Below are 22,648 nucleotides of genomic sequence, written 5' to 3' on the forward strand. Positions count from 1 at the left end.
CAAAGTTACTTTACACTCGTCCGGACATGCCGCAGACTCATGTGATTTGCATTCTAATGCCAAAAGTTCCCAACTCCTGCGGTAGCAGACAAAAGGCTAAGTCGCCGGGAAGCTTCTCAAATGACCCTATTCCACGCTTTTCTAAACTTTCTTCCTCAACATCTTGCTCTCTCATGAGTCCTATGGCTCTTAATATTGAAAAATATTCTTCACCTTCCAGTCCCTTGCTAATTAAATTCCGTTACAACAACTTCGGGATTTATTATCACATTGATTAATAAACTATTCCATTTCCGAAAATGAAACGATTTTCGATCGGATCGTAGATCTTTCGTCGAAAATGCAGTGTATGCCATTTGCCCTGAATTACCGTATATTTTGTCAAATATCGGTAAATGTTTATAAAATTTAGTCAGCTATTTGTCAAAATTTATTGTTCAACAAAACTAGAACATATATTTTTAAGTATAGCTCAACTTCTTTGAGCCAAGTGCCCCAAGTAACCATAAGCATTCCCAACTAACCAATAAGCATTATAACGTAGCCTAATATCTGCTTTAGATCCACATATAATGCAGTCTTATAGTGCTGTGAAGCCCTAAACACTTACATAATGCTGGTATTGTGCCAGAAAAGGCGAAATATAGTGCTATTACTGTGCAGAGATTGACAACTCGTTTCTGCAGTACTAATGCTATTATATAGCACCAGCGCACAAATGTCAAATTTTAAAGCCTTATATTAGCATTACTAATGCTATTAAAAGGCTTCAGCTGGCTGTCATTGTCCGCCATGGTTTTAAAACCATTTCTTATATTTCCTTTCGGTATGATGAGCAAAAAGGAAAAAAATTAAAATAAAATGTTCTGTTTAAAACCGTAATTGTCTCTCTTCTAAAGCATTGTAATGAATATCCTTAATGAGTTTCGTTCTGACATGATATGACAATTTTACGAAAATTACCTTTAGTAAGTCTCCAACTGAGGTACCTTGCCTCGTCCGTCACGGTAAGTGCGCTGCGTTTGCTCCCAGGACTATATTGCATATGTTCGATTGAAATGAAATATGCCCAATATAATCTTCAAGAAGTTGCATAACAAATAAACCCACAGCATTACAATAGCATTAAATCGGCTTTTTATTTGCTCTATAATGACATTAAATGCACTTGTAAAGTTTACATGCTTTAAAGATCCTTGAAGTATGCACGCGTTATAGTTTCCTTATAGTACATTTTTGGTGTAGATCCGGTCTAATCGGCATTTCTGCCCTAGGCCAAAAATGCGTGCCCCCCTCAACCCAAATTTTAAACTAGGACGGATTAGCGCATGGGCGCCATTTAAACACCTTTTTCAATATATCATTTGGTACTATTTGGTAACATTATTATTATTATTGCATTCTTACCTTTCCGTTTTAATAATTTACCTTGACGCTAGTATTTACCGCCTATTTTTCCACTTTATCATTCCTTGTTCCTTTGAGAGTATAGATTCCATTTTAGATTTCACCTTCTTTCTCTGTAAAGTACGAGTGGATTAGGACATACGATGTTACCTTATTCCCCGGTTATGTCGGCGTTCTCCGCCTGTCCTGGGTCAGTTGGTGCTTCCTTTTGTTATTTCTTTCTTCTTTGTAAGTCCTTTTTCCGTTCTGTTAGTGAGTTTCTCATGTGTCCACGATTTCATGGGTTATTCCACTCGTACATGAAAGATAGATTAGACGAAGATATCTTTAATGGCGATCTTATTTATGGGAATGTTAATGTGAATTCTTTTAGCCTTCCGGTGGGGGCGCTGAATTGTGCGACACTAGCAGTACTTATTTTATTTCTCAGCTTTGTGGGATCGTATATTGCTTGAGGTGTCAGCACTATGTGTGCATATGGTTGCGGGTCTTCGATCAGCGATATATACTGAGTACAATCATCTTTTTGTTCACTCTAAATAATCCCATGCATGAGTTTTTGAACATCTTTAAGCCTTCATTAAGCCTTAATAAATCCTTATCCGATTACTTGTCCGCTTCTCCAAAGAAAAAAAAGAGCTAAAACCGAGGGGAACGACACTCCTCGATTTGTTGATGAAATGAACATAAAATTTATATTTCTGAACGGATTGATAAAGATTTACATTAGTTAGTTCGAAATTGATTCGAATTTTCAACATTGCCAAAAAATAGTTTCAAATGGCCGAAGATGGTTTGAAATGTGTCATGAAAAACAAAATGAAATGCTCGAAATTCACGTTTTGACAGCTTCAGTGCTCGATGAAACCAAAACAAAACATTTCCAGCAGCATAACTGCATGACCAAATCAAAACAAAAACATAAATTTTGTTGCCAGAATTGTTGAAAGATTCAAACATTGAGTATACAGAGTTGCCAGTTCCATAAAAATCGTCGAAATTCGAGCAAAATTTGCTTGAGATTTGATAGATTTTTTGTAATTTCTGCGATTTCTAAAATTACCGGAAAAAGTACGAATTCATGTAAAACTGAACGGAATAAAACAATCATTCTGAAGTGACGTTCCCCTCGGCTAAAACGATACAGAAAAGAAAAAGGTGAGTGTTATGGATAAAGTTATTTTGGCCACTCAGTATGGTTCAACGGACATGAAACAGGAACTTGGTTAGTCATATTTTGTGATACATACACACTTGAATATTAAGTACTTTTAATTATATTATATTACAGTTCATTGACCCGAAGCAGTTGGCAAATTATGACAATGTAAACTAAACTGCTTTTAATGAGGTACATGTTTCCATTTCAAATTCTTCGATTGATCCTTGACAGTGATTGCCATCGGCTCAGGCACTTTTGCGCATCAAGCATTCACTGACTTACAATCGAATTGTGCCTCGACCAACCTGTCACAACGTGCCCATTCCCCTTACTGAGCAAAAGGGCAGGGTTGAAGTATGCACGCGTTATATAAGCTTTATATACGCATATAGAGCAATGCTATATGTCGGCTGTGCAGTTATGCATTATTGATGCTAATATAGAGCTTTATTGCGTTGTTAATGCTATAATGGAGTTTCAATGCAAATGTATAGCCAATATAGTGCAAAGGCTTAATGCTTATGGTCACTTGGGACTAATATTGTGGTAGCTTACTTGTTTTGTTAAGACTGACAGCTGTGTGTGAAAATAAGTATTTTGTCTCCAAATCGATGAGTCCAGCGCAAGGGCTTTACCGTGCCCATAAATCGGGTTTCTTTTGGTTGATTCGACCACAACTACAAATGTCTGATGAATCCGATTTACAGAGCGCGACTGTAATGGATCTAACAGACGACACCAATCCAGGATTTATTATCTTCTGTTCCACATATTTGTTCTGTGCTTGTAGCTGGTGTTGCTCATAGCTTACTAACTTATCTGATTTTTTCGTTCCGCTCCATCCACTGCACGGTTTCTCTCGTTCCGAAAACGGCCTGCGCCAGTGGCAAGAGCTCACAGACTAACAGACATAACACTCGAAAACAATGCTTTGACGGTCATTTTAAATATATTTGTAGTTGGGACTGTGGCCACTAGTGAAAAATTGTTCCCAAACCTAAGCGGTCACTCACCAGCAAATGAGTGTTTGGGACTGTGAAGAAAAGGTGGAGCTAGTGTTCTGGGAAAATTGCCGGATCGATGTTTTTTCAGGGAATTCCATCATAGTGTTATGTCTGTTAGTCTGTGCTGAGGTCCTGGTCCAACCTGGCTTGATGTGTCACCATGATGCAGCTTGCCTTTGAGATTAATTTGATTTGTTTCGCTATATCTGAGGAGCCCAGAGGGGTCCGACTTTATCGACCTACATCCCTGTGCAACGGCTCAAGGTCTTCCCGAGGCTCTCTCCGAAAGTTCCATTTCTACTCGGAGGTAACCTGCTTTCCTTACTTTTTTACATTTTTACGACATTTAATTAGCTAGAGATTACTGCGTAGGGAAATTTATGAAAATTAGAGCCACAATACTCAAGTAAGAGCAAGAATGTGAAGTATACAGATCGGAAAACTAGAAGTGGCAGGGTCATTAGAACAGGCCTCATATCTTACGGGCTTAACTTTTGTCTTCTGTTGATGGGGGTCGAGCTTAGGAAGCATAATTACGAATCACTCAAGTCCACCAACATACCTACCGACAATTTACGATTAAGCCTGTTCTAATGACCCTGCCACTTCTCATTTTCCATTCTGTATACTTCACATCCTTGTTCTTACTTGAGTACTATGGCTCCATATTTTCACAACTTTACCTATCCAGTCTAATTGAACGTCGTTAAAATGTAAAAAAGGAAATGTGACTACATGACTGCATGAAATAAAAAAGGAAAAAAGAATGTTTTCTTTACTATTGCGCTCGTACGTTTGTTGGTCGGTTTCTCTCGTTCCGAAATGGTGCACCTGTTGCTTTCTCGAAATGCGTTTTCTCCCGATTCACTAACGGCGTGCCTGCTGAAGGCTGCTGTCCTTGTTTGTGGAAGACCTGTCCCGCCTCTCACGGCTCGACAGCTCCTTGCTGTGACTGCGAGTTGTCATGGGCCTTCCTAGACCGATCCTCGAATCCAATTGACTCTGGTTGGTGTGCCATGGTGGGGAGGTAGTTTGAAAAGTTATTGCTCGCCACGCCATAATTTGACCCTATCGCCCAACGGTATTTTTAGAGCATAATGCACGTGGTTAGCAGGCTAGAACCTGCCGACATGGCTGAGATAAACAGATATTGTCTGCAGCTTTCAAGCAAAATACATAAGGGACTAGTATGTGGGTAATTTCCATATTGGATTGCCATTAGTTGGTGTTTTTTGTACATTTTTTGAATAAAATTTAATCAATAATTTCTACGAGACCGAATACCACGGTTCAGTCAAAACTTATGAAAATGCATACTACAATCTCGTGTGACCCGGTGCTCGCTCCGTGTGTGACTAGGTCTTTATCAATGTATTTAATCGAATGCCCAGTTTAACGTGAGCATGAAGTTCGACGTATTTTACCCTCCCGGCTATTCTTTCCTCAACACGTTGGGGTGAGACAGAAAATTTAGGGTATTCCCGTATCCATTCGTACCTTTTCGTGTCATCAAAACTCACGGGAAGGTTTTTCATGGGAATCTTCGACAATTTTTGTTCTTTAACTGTACCGCTAGAAGGCTCCATCCATCGGTTAAGCTTGTGATGAAGTTATGCTTTGAAAATATAGAATCACTTGAACCATATTTTTGCTTATTTGGGAATTAATTTTACTACTTCAACTCTCTTCGTATTTCGCCAAATTTTACATCGTCTCAGTCTTTCTAAAAATAAAAACAATGTCTCATTTCCATAACAAATATTTGAATAAATATATTACCTGTTCATTCGCCACTCGGTGCGACTGCATGTGATTATTCAGCGAGCCACTGAGTACAAATTTTTTGCCACAAATGTCGCATTCGTAGGGCCGCTCGTTCGCATGACGCATCATATGTACCGCCAGTGTGCGCTTGGAAATGAATGCTTTACGACATACGCTGCAGCTGTGCGGTTTTTCACCCGTGTGCGTTCGAACGTGCTCGGTAAGATGGCTAGATCCATTAAATTCTTTGCCACATACGTCGCACTTGAATGGTTTTTTCCCGGTGTGGCTGGACAGGTGCAATCCTAGTCGGGTCTTATCGATAAACATTTGGCCACATGTGCTACACGTATACGGACGTTCGTCGGTATGAACTCGTCTGTGTATTGTTAAAGTACATTGCAAAGAAAATTCCCTCCCACAGATATCGCACTTGTAAGGCTTTTCTCCGGTATGAGTTCGACTGTGCAATTTCAAATTATACCTTCGGTTGAAACTTTTATCACAAATGTCACATTTGTATGGTTTTTCGCCGGTATGAGTGATAGTATGTAACGACAAATTACAGCTGTGGGTGAACTGCTTGCCACATACCTCGCACCGGTACGGCCGATTTCCCGTATGAACACGCATGTGAATAGTTTTGTGTGCGGACTCTTTGAAGTCTTTTCCACAGATGTCGCATTGATACGGGCGCCCACTAATGTGAAGTTTCCTGTGCTTCCATAGCAATGCATTCCGAGCGAATTCTTTGTCACAGATTTCACATTTGTACTGTTTCAAACCGTCGGCCTTTGGAGGATTAGGCACCTCTTCTCTTTTACTGTGGATAATTTCAGCGTGGGCTTTAGATGTGAAGCTGTCTTCCACAATATTACATTGAACTTGACTCTCCTCCAATTTGATATTTTCATTCTCAACGGCGTCCCCACTGTGGTAGTTGAAAGGATTATCTCCAAGCATTTTGAAAAGCCGACTGATTGCGATAGGATGTTTGAAAAGCTCTAGTAAAATAACACCTATAGTTTCACTTAACATAAAACATAATTTCACTTACACAAATTATTCTATTTTGAAATGAGAGCCTATCTTCGTTTATATTTGTTTTCGATTATAACGGCGCCCTCATAAAACTTTTCAATCAAACAAATTACACTGTGTTACATAGCGGTACTTTTCGAACACCAACTCGACCGCAGTGACATTCGGTGTGCTTTTTTGTTTCTGATCAGCTGCTCTTTACAAAACCTGTGAACAGCTGATCAGCCAAGTAAACATCCCGGTCAAAAGAAATGCGGACGAACATGGTCAGGCGATTTAAACAGTTTGACGTTTAACTCAACCTGCCTGTGCTAATTGCCCCTAGTAACAAATGCAATTTGCGAATGCGATTTAAAGGCAATTTCAACACTTAGACAAATTTTCTGGCAGCTGAAAAGGACTTGGTTGTTTTTTGCGTTTTTTAAACATGGCGGTTCATGTTTGGCTTAAGCTTAAAATTGTTTTTTTTTAACAATTTGTTTTTTTTAATTTTTAACAACTCTGCGATCATCAATTTCGCTTTGCTCAACTTTTGCTAACTTTCTGCTTGCCACGCTGACCGGGAAGCATTTCTGCCCAGTGAGCAAATTTTCTGGCAGAGACCGCTCTGCTAGATTTCTGTAAATCTTGGTTTGGCAGCCCTGTCAGATTTCTGTGCGTATCCTGTACGAGGGTCTGCCCCAAAGGGAAGAAGAGCGTGTCCAGATAAGAATAAGAAGAGTGGAAGATTTGACAAGCGCAAAACAGATTCAAGATAATCTCACTCAAAAAAATTATCACTTACCTATCATATGCAAAAACATATAAATATTTTCCATAACACTTTTCACATAAATGTTATATGTTTCACACATAAAAGCTTATATTGTCAATCTAATTAAAATCACTGTCGACTGCATGTATATATTAAATGAAATTCAGATACTTTCCATCGGAATATCATATACGTTCTAGATGAAATCCGTTTCATTTTTATATGATTTTCGTGCGATTTTTAGCTGCATTTAAAATAGCATTCACATGTTTTTCTGATCAGTTTAAGAAGACTGGAAGATGTAAAATAAATATGCCGACATTGAATTGAATTGAAATTTATTATCTATTCACTTGAATAATTTATAATAACATACCTATTACCTATTATTATAGCCGCAGCATATTGTTTCCACATCTTTTCCAAATGCGTTGAAGAAACCAGTGAACTCTTTCGCAGTTTCCATTAATTCCAATCATGCTTACAGTTCTTTTTCACTCCCAGATCCTGAAATGCGATTTCGTTTTAATGACATTATTATTAATGAATTCATATACATAGTTATAGCTTGAATTACATTTAAATACCTTCAGTAATTCCAAAGCAATCCGAAAATCTCCGACCGTAATTCAAACTCCTCGTGCTAGTATATATTATAATGCGCCATATTAAATCTGTTGCCGCGCAAATGAGTTAATTATACAATGTCAGCAGTGCATAAGAAATGCATCACTGCTACGCGTAGGGAAGGTTGATGTTGATCTTAAAAACCCGAAAATGAAATGAAAAGAACACAGAAAAAGGGATCACTGTCTATTTACCAACCTCCCGCGCCTAATATACATAAGCGTACCATACGCAGTCCGATTAGCTAGCTTTGGTTTTTCCTTCTCACTTACTCTGCGGTTATGATAGTAATAAAATCTTAGAAAGCGGTACAAATGTAACCGCATATTTTGTGAGCCCTTGCGGGACTGGACTAGGATTGAATAGCAGGAATCCGTATTGTGGTTAAATACGTCAGTCTTGAAGAGGCAGGGCCAAATATATAAGTAAACAAATAGGAATTGCGCCCTTCTAAGGCCATAGGAAATCTACACCGTATCTCAGGAGAATAGGGAAAAACTTAAGGACTAAGGGACAAATTTTCCCGTAGCGATATATGAATCGCGCGGGCAACATGTAGCTTTAAGATAACTTTTGTAAATATTTTCTGAATAAATTAAGTTTCAAAGTTCTAAAACTCCAGACGTCCTTCTAAGAAAGAAAACCCAACCACGGAAGCAGGACCACAGCCCAAGGAACATTAGGTGAGATATAAAGTCCACGGCCTCGCTGTGGTAAGCAAAGTGTTGGGAAAACATTCCCGTTGTTTCAAAATCTGTTTACTTTTTCACATCGTACATTCACGTAATAGTCACGTGCTTTATATATAACACTTGAAATATGTGACAATCACATAGAATGTATGTATTGTATACTTGAAAGTCATGGATATCTTATTTGAAAGTCATCGTTGTAGATGTGAATGTTAATTGCTGCACATGAAACTAATATTATTAGTCGTTTTTAATATTTATGTGCTTTCTCACATGAAATGCAAGTGTTTTTTTGGCTCAGTGCTGCATAAGGTGCATGCATGTGTGTACAATAATATTATTGGTGGCAAACGCCTTGAGAACCTCAAAAAGGTTAAAAGCACTAGTTTCTATATTCAAAACATTGTTTTAATTAATTTCGATTTTAACAACTTCTTTTTTTCTGGAAGTAAAGCAGTATTTACGCAATATAGATGTTGTCAATTGTAAAACCAAAACTTTACGCTTTACGCATGCCTACACCTTATCTGGTATCATCTTGGGTTTTCACGTCATTTGCAGTTTGACAAGACCAAAATTTGACAAGACCAGCAAAGCAGTCTCTGTCAGAAAATTTGCTCACTGGGGTCGTCCTTGACAGGGGTTGCACGTTCATTCATAAAAAATCAAATTTGAGTGGCCAGCCACTCAATTTCATAAAAAGTGCACATCGCGCCCATTCCCCTAACTGAACAAAAGGTCAGGGAATTCCGGATGATAAGGGCAACAGAGAACGGACGTCCATCTTCAACATTCAACTTGTGTAAAATCTCTAACGGTTTCGAAGGTAGTTGGGATATCCAAACCAGGTGTGCTACTGTCGTCATGTTTTTTTGTGGCTGAGTTTGACAGAATTGATAGCGGTTATTCCTCTACCCAGTCAAAATAATCTGGAACCGATTCGAACTTCCAGTATGAATTCCAGCTCAAATGCATGAACCGATAGAGTCGGAATCGGTTGTTTTCTTTGGGCAAGATTCCATACTGAATCTAGCCAGGATTTCGAACCGGTTCCGGAATGGATTTGACGGATTGTTGGGATACACGCTCGTAAAAAGTTACTCAGATTCTGAGTACTTTTAACTCAGTTTTGAATGATGTTCGTAAACGTCAAAAATTGAGTTGTCATGTATAATATCTCTGAGTAACTCTGACTCTATTTTTGGGTATTACACAAGAAACCGTTTTGGAGTTACCAAACGGAAAAGCCGTTTCTCGCCAAGTTAAAAATTCCAAGCGTCATCCGCCATTTTCCATTAGTAGGTACACGCTCGTTTAGTTATCGCTCATCACTTTTTCACAAATAAAAATTTGTTCAAATATTTATAATAGTTGAAGCTAGAGTTGTAGTGTGTAAAATACATTTTAATTGAAAGAGTGGATTTGAACAACCAGCATGCAGAAGATTTCGGAAGAGGTGGATGCTGAAACTGCAATGAAGTTGCGAGGTAATATTCACGTTATATTATATATATATATATATATATATATATATATATATATATATATATATATATATATATATATATATATATATATATATATATATATATATATATATATATATATATATATATATATATATATATATATATATATATATATATATATATATATATATATATATATACTGGAAAAAAGTGTAAGGTTTCAGGTTTCTCATGCCATGTGCCAAATTGTGGGAAGATGATTCCTGGACACGTGGATGAATTGAAGGAACACTTCCGGTTGGTACACAATTTGAACACCAGCAAAGCAGTCGCTCAACCTTTCCTTTGTTCAGAATGTGGTTCACTGTACCAGAGGTTTAAGAGCTTGAAACGGCACATAGAGAGTGTTCATCCACTAATTACAGAAAATTCTACAAATATTTCATACGACCATGACGCTGTTGAACAAATTCAAAATAATCATCCGGAAAATATGCTCGTAGATGATGATTATCTGTTGAGAATAACGAATACTATAGTCTTTAAAACGGCGCCGTCGTTGGATGAAATTACTAAGAAAATTAGTAAATTCACCACAGATTTGCGAAAAGATGTATCTCTTCCCGAGACAAAAATCAAAAAGTTCTTACAGGTTACCTCGAATCTTATAGAAGATTACGAGTGTTACATGTTGAATCTATTCAGAGAATTTTTGAAATCGAAGTCGATCCCATTAAACGATACCGACGCTTTGAAATTTATAAACGACGCATCTTTGGATGGAATTTTTGCAGACGTAGCTTCTCCAAAAGACAACCTAGCATATTTGTCTGGAGTTGCGGGTTGTGCTGTGCCAAACCCTAGGGAAGAAGTCTTGGGAAGAACTAGAATCACTAAAACTGTCCCCGCGATTACCAAACTAGGCAAAAGAAAAAGTGTACAAATAGTGAAAGACGTTGCTCACTATATTCCACTAACCAGCATTTTAGCACTGGTTATGAAGAATCCCGGAGCTCGCAAGATGATAGCAGAAGAAGCAGTGAATGACGATATCTTGTGCGGTTTCAAAGATGGTCAACGTTTCAAAACACACCCATTCCTGACACGGTTTCCCGATGCATTACGACTCTCGCTTCATCTGGACGATGTCGAATATCTGAACCCTTTGGGATCACGCAAATCAAAAAAAAAACTTACCAATTTCAGTGTTAAAATTGAGAATCTCCACCCCGCAATTAATTCATCCTCCAACAGGATATATCTAACGCTTACAGTTCGCTCAAGAGATGTAAAAAAATATGGCTACAATAACGTTATGAAACCGCTGATTCAAGATTTGCGTGAGCTTGAATCAGATGATGGTGTTGTAGTACAATATGGGAGTGAAAAGTTTACGATGAGGGCAGTTCTGGTGCATGTTTTGGGGGACACGCTGGCAATTCATGAAATTTTCGAGTTAATGGGGCCCCAATCAAGTCTATTCTGTAGAATGTGCTATGCGACGCGTACTGCACTTCATTGTGGAAACATTGGTGATACCTTCCCTCATCGCACTGAAGAAAGCATACAATGTGATTTAAATGCACTTCAAAGCGGAACTAAACCACCTTCACAATGCGGAATCATTCGAAAATCAGCACTGAATGAAGTTAAATATTTCAACATAGCGGAAAATAACACGTTTGATCCAATGCATGATCTTTTGGAAGGCGTCGTCATGGTCGTAATCAAATGTGTTTTGAACGAAGCTGTAAATATCCATAAAGTGATAACGATTAGTCAAGTCAACCAAATTATACAGCATTACGAATACGGTATAACTGAATCGGCTGATAAACCTACCGCTAATTTTACTTGCGAGAAGTTAAAAGCACGTGGACATGCTATTCCTCAGTCAGCTTCGCAATGTTGGCTTCTCCTTCGAGCATTCCCTTTTATGTTCAACCAGATTCTCGGATTTAATTCAAATTTATCATCATTGCTTAGAGCTCTCATGAAAATAACTTATTATAGTTTCTCCAATAAGCTAACATTGAATCAGATTAACGATCTGGAAAACGAAATCGAATGTTTTTACAAGTTGTTCAAATCCTGCTTCCCTGCCATCAACCCTACCAATAAATTCCATCACATCTCTCATTATCCCTACATAATTCGTCAGGATGGGCCAGTTGTTAATCATAGTTGCTTACGCTTCGAAGCGAAATTCAAGGAGTCGAAATCCCAAGCGAAGACATGCAACAATTTCATCAATTTAACAAACAGCTTTGCTAAGCGCCTGAATCTAGCACAGATAACCACTATTCTTGACCATTCATACGAAATTGGTACGGTAGATATCGTTTCGTCAAAGCACATACACAAAAAATCTCTAAGTAATTTACTCCTGATCCGGGATCTACCAGATTCAATCAAATATATAACCCATATGAAAATAAATAACACAAGCTTTCGGCCGGGACTGATAGCGAAATACCAAGTATGCAACGAAATGTCCTATGGTTTGATAATAGATATATTGCAATCGGATAATCAAATTGTTTGCCTAATACAGCATCTCGAATGCGAATATTGTTTACAATACAACAGTTACAAACTCAAAACTGACAGTCAAGTTATTCGCATATCACACAAGAACTTGCAAACGAAAAAAACATACAACTTATGGAGTATATACGGAGATTCAGAAGAAAACTACTATATAAGTTTGAAATATGTAGATAGTTAGTAGGGAAATAAACTTGGAAATAAATTTATAATAAAATAAACAACAATCAAGAAGGTAGTGCAAACAACTTGAGATGTCACTTTAAACCTTTATATATACTTATTCGCTCTTTTCAGCCCAAAAAATAAACGATCAGAACCTAGTTCTGCTCAACGATGCCGACCTAGTTGAAATGGGGATAATCGAAAAAGGATCCCGTCTAACAATTCTTAACATAATAAAAAACTATAGTTCTGAAGCTAATCCGACCAAAGATAAAATTGATGAGACTTCCACTAATGTTCAAAATTTGGTAAACTTTCTACTATAATTACTGTAAGCGCTTGTCGTACTATACATATTTAACGTTTTCAGATTAACCGTTCGACATTCGAAGATGACGCAAAATTCCGAATGAAAATTTTGTATCCAATTTTGGATCAAGGGATCGTACCAGATAAGGACGGTTTAAATCATCTTACACGAGTCGCATGCAAGCAAATGGAGACTCAAATAATGGACGGTCAAAGGCAAGTAGAAAGTTTTATTTGTTACTCTACTAGTGCATCAAACTATGAACACTCCTTAAAGTGTGATAGAATGAATTGTTTACATTGAACCGCACGAGTCTCTCCGCTAGAGCAACCTTGCGGCGAAATGCGCAATGCCTATACATATTTATAGGGCTTACGGCCAATTTCTTTATCCTCGCTTAAATTTTAAACCGGGTTCACCAGTACGTTTAAACCTGGTTAAGACGTTAGGCGAGAATGAAGAAATCGGCCCTTAGTAGTCCTTCGAGCAAATATGCAGGTGATCTAACACTGTCTATGAGCAGAGAAAAGCAATGCCTTTCGTTGTGAAGCTTCTATTTCAAAAACATCGTAGTCAATCAGTATCATGCATTATTACTTCATTGAGCCTATGAAACTATGAAGTATGCATAGTAATGAAGCACGGCCAAACAACTTCACTTCTGATTATAAATATAAAGAAATGTATGAAACACAGTACAAACTGCTAGAGGAAACCACATAGTTATCAGTTCTTCGCATCCTGATTTCAATATTGACCATTCTTTACACATCTTCAATCTGGTTCGATTTATAAACTTCGGCATAAGAACGTACATGCGTCTTTGACGGTGGTACTTAGAAAGCGTAATTCGTCATGTTCCGGCACAAAATTATAAAGACGACCGACGACGACGAATTATAATAACTTAAACATTTAAACCAACAGAATTTAAAGGTATACAATTTCTGTTTATAGCGAGCGTGTTTATTTGTTTACATATACAGTTCAATCGTAAATCGACCAAAGGGTCTAACTAAGCCGCAATGTCGTTGAATCGAGCAACAGCGATGCCAGATTTACAGACTGTGGACAGATTTGCTGCACTGAGAAACAAAAATATGCAGAATTAGCATACTTTCATTCCCGTCTCTTTTGCTGTAATTCTCGACGAACATATGATTACGGCCTAAAAGCCAACCGTCAAAATCCACTTTGAATGGAAATTCCAGACAAACCGTTACTAGTCGAACACAGCTCACAACAGTTTATGAAAGAGAAAACTTTTCTCTTTCGTTTACTACCAACATCTGTGATTGGCGTGTAACGGTTTGTCCGGAATTTCCATTCAAAGTGGATTTTGACAGTTGGCTTTTAGGCCGTAATCATATGTTTGTCGAGAATTTTCATGCATTTTCTAGCATATACTTCTAGTAAATATTCAATGAGTGGATAGACCGAATACGTCCAATGCACAAAATTTGCAGCAGAAGAAACGAGAGGCAGATCAAAAAGTATGATATCGGTGATTAAAAAAAAGTTCTGCGTATGCCTGGTCCAGACATTTACAGACTTTTAAAACAGTAATAAACTGACCGATTTTCTTCAGAAAATAATAGATGTGTCCCAGCATGCAAAGAATTACGAATCAAATACCGTTCATACTTTTACCATTTAGATTTTTTTTAAGAAATTTAGAACTTAATCTTTCACGGAATCTTTTTGGTCTTTTTCGGAGTAACGAACCAATGATCTCTAAATGCGCAGGTATCCTTCTGTTGATCAACAGCATGCGGCAGCTGTTCAAATCGTAAAATTATTTCCACAACTTAGTAATACGCGAGTCACACCAACTGCTCCTGATGAGGTTTGTTATTCTATGCTTATTTAATTTCTCTAATATAATTATAATTATTTTCATGCTAGTCATTTTTCTTTTGGCGCAACGGAGGCAAGGAAAAGGGTGCTCATACTGGCATGATATTTCATCGCATCCGGAATGTCATCAAACAGCTACCTGCAGGAAAACATAAATATAATCGAGGAACTATGCCTGTAGAAGAGTCCGTTTCAACTGAACTTGTAGAGCGGGCTCAATTGCTCCGAGTAATGCTTGCATCGGCATCAGTAGCAGAACATATTTGTGATGAAATGGACCGATGCTTTCCAGTCCTCAAACTGTTATTAAAAGAAAAGAAACCCGTTAATGATATCTTGGATATGTTTCCACACCTGTGTTCATATGAAGGATTGGTGGTAACATGTTTATTTTTTATTATTTACTATTTCACTTTATGGTATTCACGGAACATATGAATATTTATATCATATCACTTTTTCTAGATTCGTCAAATGTTTGAGAGATTGTATCCTAACAGAACAGAAGGTCTCAAAATCGAGGATGTCTTCTCTCAGTGTCTATCTTATTCACCGTCCAGATTCTCTAGAGTAGAAGATGGTGAGATATATTTTTTTTTAATTTAGCCCAAAGGTCTGTCATAAAATTTTAAATTTGTAAAACTATTCACAGATCACATTCGAGGATGCTTGAGAATAATTTCTCATATGCCAATTCGCGGACAAAAAAGAACGCTGGTAGGCTGTCCAACTGTAGGCGAAGAACATTCGGCTTCAATTTTAATTCGTTGGATTGGGGTAAATGCAATATAATATACATAAGGTTAGATGTAATGATTTTATATCATCATTAGGAGTGCTTAGATACATACGTGGCATCCCCCGCAACTGATTCCAAACTACACATGGTGTGCGTAGCAAGCCCGATGAAAAGAGGAAATTATGCCGTCATTTGTGAGAAAAAAGTTATATTCGAGACTAACAATTCTATTCATGCAGTGGAAATTTTATTCAAATGCTACGCAGTTCTCGGAGTGGAGGTGCCACCTAATTTTAGAATGTTTTGGGACTTTCTGGCATGTGCCATATATAATATAATTCCGCACAGTCAGAGGACAACTGTGAATAGACTCGTCCAAACTTTTATTGAAGTTTCCCGCGCACGTATTGACAACAAATAAAAGGACAACTTTTTTATACAATACTTACTAAAAACCATAAAATTTAATAAACAGAAGTTTCTTTAATTATTATTGTAAAAATATTCCATAAGAAAAGAAAGACTGCATTGTGTTGTATCCAAAACAAAATTTTGACGGCCAATTTCTTCACTGGATGTAAACCGGTTTAGTTCCAGTTCAAATGCAACAATCGATCATGAACCAATTTAAATAGGAATCGGTTGTTGCATTTTTTCTTACAGAAACCATTCAGAATTGCAAGTCATAATCCGGATGTTTCTCAGTAAAGTTCAGTCAGAAATGAGCCGGAATTCCGGCTGGCTCCAGTCAGTATTCCGGCTCCAGTGACACAACCTATTCTAACTAGAATCGGTTGTGTCACTGGAGCCGGAATACTGACTGGAAACAGCTGGAATTCCGGCTCATTTCCGGCTGAACTTTACTGGGTTTTAATGAAATATTACACTCATAAATTGGGTAATATTCTACCCAAAAACTGAGGAATTACAACTGGCTTTGTTGTCTACTCAAAAATTGGGTAAGCTTCTGCTCATAATATGAGTAAAAATCGATCAATTTTTGGTTTTGTTGAAGTTCTACTGAACCCAAAATTTGAGTAATGTTCAACTCAAAGTCTGCGTAATAATTACTTAATTTTTGGTTTTGTTAAATTTGTACTGAACTCAAAATTTGAGCAATGTTGAACTCAAAATCTGAGTACTAGTGAAGCACTTTTGGGTTTAGTGTAGATAATATTGTACTCAAAAACCGAGTAATAATTACTCAGTTTTTGGTTCATGCTGGCTTACTCAAATTTGAGTAACTCCGGAATTACTCAATTTAAGGGTTGTTCCACTTTATCTGGAAATGGGTGGGATTAAACTCATTTTTGAGTAACTTTTTACGAGCGTGTAGGTTGGTGTAGCGGCGCCAGTGTTTATCGTATATTAATTCTAATGTTTACACACGTTTTTTTAAATATTTTTGTTCGATCATGGATGTCTGTCACTTCCGGTGAAAATTTCAACGTGTCGACATGCTAGATAATTCGCTTTTTTCACCTTGATTGGGCGAATTACTCGTGCTGTGGTGGACCAATTTTGTGGCGCTGCGAGTTTATCGTCGGTTAGTCACAAAAAGTAAAGTCCATTGGACTATAAACGAAAATTAACTGGCAATATAGCTTTATATGCTGTGCCATTTTGGGCTTTGTTTCAAAAACAAGCCAAACAGAAGCGGAGAAGAAGAAGATGGATGTCTGTTCTCTGTGTTAGACCGTAATGGGCCACAAACGCAGCATTCAACACCACAAAATCAACTACTAATACAATCGGTGGCGGGTTTATACTGGTGACGCGCAAGTGAACACCAAGACACCATTAACGATGTTGACATTGTTATGAACAACAGAAAATAAATAACCCCCAAGATACAGAGGGCGAGCAGACAAATGCTCTTCCGCCGCGAAAGAAGATCTCCACGCGTAATAGAAAGTTGCATGCACGAGGTTCGAAGAACACTCAATAATCATTATTTATTCCTATTTTTCATATTGTAGATGTATAAGACCCTCGGTTCCGTTGAACCGTGTTAAATAAACGAAATATAAAAAATACTCAACTGGGTGAGTGCCTATCTATATGGATGCTAGCATGACGCTGTAACCGATGCCTATGGAGGAACTCTTTGTCACATATTTCGCACTTATACGGTCGTCTGTCTAAGTGAATGATAACGTGTCGCTGCAGTCGCTGCTTCAGTGAGAAATCTTTGCCACATACATCGCATTTGTGAGGCCGCTCGCCTGTGTGAATGGTAACGTGTCGCTGCAGACTCTGTTTCAGCAAGAACTCTTTGCCACATATATCACATTTGTGCGGGCGCTCGCCTGTGTGGTTGGTAACGTGTTGCAGTAAATTATTTTTCTGAAGGAACAGCTTGCCACATACCTCGCACTTATACGGGCGTTCATTGCTGTGAATCAGTTTGTGCGAAGTCATGTTGCTCTGGATAGTAAATGCTTTCCCACATATACCGCATTTGTATGCGCGCTCACCAGTGTGAATGGTAACGTGTCGCTGCAATTGGTGCTTCTGAAGGAAATCTTTGTCACATATTTCACATTTATACGGTCGATCGCCTAAGTGAATGGCAACGTGTCGCTGCAGGCGCTGCTTTAGTGGAAATTCTTTGCCACATATATCACATTTGTGAAGTCGCTCGCCTGAATGGGTTGCATAGTGTCGTTGCAGGCTCTGTTTAAGTGTGAATTCTTTACTACATATATCACATTTGTATGGATCTTTGCCAGAGTGTGTGAAAGTGTGTTGCTGTAAGTTTTGCTTTTTAAAGAATTCTTTGCCGCATATCTCGCACTTATATGGCCGCTCACCACTGTGTATCAGTTTGTGCGATGACAAGCTACCCTGTCGGGTGAATACTTTGCCACATATATCACATTTGTGTGGGTGCTCGCCAGTGTGAATGATAAGGTGTTGCTTCAGATTCTGCATTGTAAGAAATTGTTTACCGCATACCTCACAGGCGAATAACCGAATTGAAGACATATCTGGCCGATCTCTTAATTTTGGTTCTGTATGATAATTTTGATAGATGGTTGACAGTAGTTGCTATATTGAAAGAAAAAAGAAAGGAAGCATTAATTGCCATTTTATCTCGTATTGTAGATTAAATCTTTTATCTATTCCAGCTATGTCCGGCTGGAAATTGAGCGGGAATTCTGGCCGGGCTAATTAGTATCCGACTACAGTGGCACAACCGATTTTAACCGAATCTGTTGTGTCAGTTAACTGTTGTAATGGCATGTAGTTAGCAAGGGACTGGAAGATGAAGTATATGTTCCAATATTAAGAGCCATAGTACTCAAGGGAGAGCAAGGAGTTGAAGGAAGAAAGTTTAGAAAGGCGTGGAATAGGGTCATATGAGCAAGAAAGAGTTTCCAATTTTTTGTAGGCTCCGACAGCATGAAGTACAACGTTACTTTACACTCGTCCAGGACACGCTGCACTCAGATGATTTGCATTTCAAATGCCAAAATATCCCGACCCCTGCGGTAGAAGACAGAAAGTTAAAGTCACTAGCAAACTTTCTTGCAGCTTGCTAATATGACCCTATCCCATGTTTTCTTAAACTTTCTTCCTTCGACCCCTTGAGTACTATGATTTTTGAATATTGGAAAATATACTTCACAATCCAGTCCCTTGCTAATTAAATGCCGTTACAAAAAAAAGAATCTGTCGTCACTAAAGATGGATACGATGGATACTTACTAAAGCCAGAAACCGGCAGGACTTACTGTGTTGTATTATTGATGTTGAAGACGTTAATTCACATGGAAACATTTACAGTTTATCACATGTATTTAAGAAATACGGAGAATAATAAATTAATTTCGAAGATTCCTTGACCTGATTTATAGTACTAAACTGACAGGCTATCGTACGATTAATAATAAACAACAACAACAACCAACAAGATTAATTTGTTTACCTTTTCGATGTCAATGTCATTTCAACACGTTTATTCAAAATAACTCAAAAATGAGCAATAACCCGGTCAAACCATTCGGAATTTGATTCGGAATCCTGAATGGAGTCGGTATAGATTCCAAATCAAATGCAACAACCGATTCTGAGTTGGAATCGGTTGTTGCATTTGATTTCCCACTGAGACGTCCAAAAAATTGTTTCAAAATCGTTCAACACGGGTCCAACGATGGACGTTTGTTGAACGGTTATTTGGACGTTGTCCAGATTGGTCCAACGAACGTCCGTCATTGGACAATTTTGAAACCAACCGTTCTTAGAGGGTCCACTAGAAATCCGAACCGGTTCCGGAATGAGTATAACTAGAAAAACTCCTAGTAAGAGAACTGCGGAGAAAAACAGCATTTTTGGCAAGGTATGCCCCGGCATTGTATAGCAACACGTCCAATGTTATAAGGATAGGCAATGTTCGATTGGATTCGTTTTTTGACAGCTAAACGCGAATCCAATCGACCCAAAATGGAGTCTCCGCAGTTCTCTTTCTAGAGTTTTTCCAAGTTTAACTGGGTTGGTTTGGCAGCCCTGTCAGATTTCTGCGCCACAGATGCCAGATTTGCAGACAAGTCTGCAAATTCGCAGACTTTTAATTTAAGCAGCGGATTTTTTCGACGACGCAGATATTTGCAGATTTTTTAGTTTGGTTGCAGATATTTGCAGATTCTTTAGTTTGGTTGCAGATATTTACAGATTTTTGAATATAAAGGCTTTTGGTTACACTAGCTTTCCTGACATTTTTTGTTCTTCCCAGACTTTTAAAATTATTGCAGACATTTGAAAAAAGTACCTGGTATCTCCGTTCTGCGCGTATCCTGTCGGGTTGGTTGAGCTAGGGCGAACTCGGTTTCGCTCGCGTTTTCTGACAAATTTTAACAGGAACCGAGCAAAACCAAGGCATAACTCGGACATAAACTTTGCAAAGATCCTGGCAATTCCTACCTGGTAGAGTTTAGCACGAATCGAGCAAAACATCTGACAAGGATATGGCAGGAAGCGTGCAGAGATCTTGGCCGTACATTTCTGGCTCGATTCTGGATAAAAGCGAGCAGCATCGGTTGGTTTAACCGCTTCTGTCAGAAACGGTTGTTGCATTTGAGCGAATTCGTTGCCAGAATTCTCGCACAGCGTGGCAAGCAGAAAGTTAGCAAAAGTTGAGCAAAGCGAAATTGATGCTGGCAGAGTTTCTGCGAGCATTTTGCGCGATTTGTGTGAGATTTCCGGCAACGAATTCGCTCAAATGCAACAACCGTTTCTGACAGAAGCGGTTAAACCAACCGATGCTGCTCACTTTTATCCGAAATCCAGTCAGAAATGTACGGCCAAGATCGCTACACGCTTCTTGCCACATCTTTGTCAGATGTTTTGTTCGATTCGTGCTAAATTCTACCAGGTAGGAATTGCCAGGTTCTTTGCACAGTTTATGTCCGAGTTATGTCAGGGTTTTGCTCGGTTCCTGTCAAAATTTGCCAGAAAACGCGAGCGAAACCGTGTTCGCCCTCTGAGACGGGACCTGCGGAGTCGTGTTTTCTTATTCTTTCTTTTTGTTTGTTATATCTTACTTCTTCGATTCACACACACTAATACTTGGTGTAGTTCAAGAAATGACATGACTTTTTTAAAGAACAAACAAGAATTGAACTTTCAATTTTTTTTCGTGAATCCATTATCATGAAGTGCAAGGTAGAAAATTGCGGTCGTAGTAAAGCGAAAAATCCGGAGAAACTTTTCACCATTTTCCGGTGAATCCCAATTTGAGAGAACAGTGGGAGAAGTTCACAAGAATTGACGATCTCGAAATTAATGAAAGCACTATCATCTCCACTATCATTCTGATCTAATGATTAATTTATAGATATATATGAAAAAAAGTTAGCATTTTCTCAATTTCAAATAGAACTCCCCATATTAATCACTCTGAGGACAGCCGGTTCAATCTGACATTTGCGTGCTGGATCAATTTGACACGCGTTTTTTTTTCTTTCCGCAGGTCCCGTCCTAGTTCGCCCTAGCTCAACTAACCCGACAGGATACGCGCAGAAATCTGACAGGGCTGCCAAACCAAGACTTACAGAAATCTAGCAGAGCGGTCTCTGCCAGAAAACTTGCTCACTGGGCCGGGATGGAGTGCATTTGATATGGAATCCAAATCAAATGCAACAACCGATTCATAAACAGATTGAGTCGGAATCGGTTGTAGCATTTGATTTGGAATCCATAATGACTCCATTCAGAAATCCGAACCGGTTCCGGAATGAGTTTAATTGGTAATATGGGTTGTCAACTCCTACCCGGTCAGCGTGGCAAGCAGAAAGTTAGCAAAAGTTGAGCAAAGCGAAATTGATGCTGGCAGAGTTTCTGCGAGCATTTTGCGCGATTTGTGCGAGAATTCTGGCAACGAATTCGCTCGAATGGAACAACCGTTTCTGACAGAAGCGGTTAAACCAACTGATGCTGCTCACTTTTATCCAGATTCGAGCCAGAAATGTACGGCCAAGATCTCTGCACGCTTCCTGCCACATCTTTGTCAGATGTTTTGCTCGATTCGTGCTAAATTCTACCAGGTAGGAATTGCCAGGATCTTTACACAGTTTATGTCTGAGTTATGCCAGGGTTTTGCTCGGTTCCTATTAAAATTTGCCAGAAAACGCGAGCGAAACCGAGTTCGCCCTAGCTCAACTAACCCGACGGGATACGCGCAGAAATCTGACAGGGCTGCCAAACCAAGACTTACAGAAATCTAGCAGATCTGTCTCTGCCAGAAAATTTGCTCACTGGGTAAGAGAAGAGACGGCAACAGGCTTCTTGCTCTTCTTAATTTTAACTACCAGGCCCTGTCATAATTCCAAAGACAACAAGCATCCATAGTTGCCAGATTCCATTTGCATGAATTTCACAATAGGGATCTTTAATTTGGAAAAATTGTGCCAGTTTTTCATTTGTATTGGTAGCGGGTGTCCTTACGAGTACACTCATATCATTCTTAAACCTTAATTATTCTTTTATGATTTTTAAATTTAAAAAAACCAAATTAAACTCAACCAGCAAACTGACAGTTGTCCTACTAAATGACGTATCTGCAAATATCTCGTTCGCCTCATTGTTAACCGGGACAGCACCCCACACAGC

The 22,648-nt window shown here is 38.5% G+C and overlaps 2 protein-coding genes across 2 annotated transcripts; one reads left to right on the forward strand and one right to left on the reverse strand.

Annotated features, from left to right (window-relative positions):
- Positions 1–4,221: 4,221 nt before the first annotated feature.
- On the reverse strand, positions 4,222–19,529 carry LOC131680991 (zinc finger protein 665-like). Its single transcript, XM_058961699.1, has 4 exons — positions 19,250–19,529; positions 17,581–18,589; positions 5,353–6,389; positions 4,222–5,292 (listed from the first exon to the last, which is right to left on the reverse strand). The coding sequence occupies exons 1-4, from the start codon at positions 19,319–19,321 to the stop codon at positions 5,278–5,280; spliced, it is 2,133 nt and encodes a 710-aa protein (XP_058817682.1). The 5' UTR covers positions 19,322–19,529; the 3' UTR covers positions 4,222–5,277.
- On the forward strand, positions 14,197–16,003 carry LOC131685457 (uncharacterized). Its single transcript, XM_058969185.1, has 5 exons — positions 14,197–14,788; positions 14,848–15,177; positions 15,265–15,379; positions 15,452–15,576; positions 15,633–16,003. Exons 1-5 carry the CDS (start codon positions 14,681–14,683, stop codon positions 15,957–15,959), a joined length of 1,005 nt encoding a protein of 334 aa, XP_058825168.1. The 5' UTR covers positions 14,197–14,680; the 3' UTR covers positions 15,960–16,003.
- Positions 19,530–22,648: the final 3,119 nt, after the last annotated feature.

The sequence above is a fragment of the Topomyia yanbarensis genome, chromosome 2, assembly GCF_030247195.1.
Source record: "Topomyia yanbarensis strain Yona2022 chromosome 2, ASM3024719v1, whole genome shotgun sequence".
Classification (NCBI taxonomy): Eukaryota; Metazoa; Arthropoda; class Insecta; order Diptera; family Culicidae; genus Topomyia; species Topomyia yanbarensis.

Bases quoted from the DNA above. Each gene is read 5' to 3' on its own strand.
- LOC131685457 (XM_058969185.1), top strand. From the start codon at position 14,681: ATGCGCAGGTATCCTTCTGTTGATCAACAGCATGCGGCAGCTGTTCAA. The intron at 15,178-15,264 runs GTAACATGTTTA...CACTTTTTCTAG, and splicing joins GTTCATATGAAGGATTGGTG to ATTCGTCAAATGTTTGAGAG. The intron at 15,577-15,632 runs GTAAATGCAATA...TATCATCATTAG, and splicing joins TTTTAATTCGTTGGATTGGG to GAGTGCTTAGATACATACGT.
- LOC131680991 (XM_058961699.1), bottom strand. From the start codon at position 19,321: ATGTTTCCATGTGAATTAACGTCTTCAACATCAATAATACAACACAGT. The intron at 18,590-19,249 runs GTAAGTATCCAT...CTTTCAATATAG, and splicing joins CCTGCCGGTTTCTGGCTTTA to CAACTACTGTCAACCATCTA. The intron at 6,390-17,580 runs GTTGAGTATTTT...AATTTGTGTAAG, and splicing joins TATAGATAGGCACTCACCCA to TGAAATTATGTTTTATGTTA.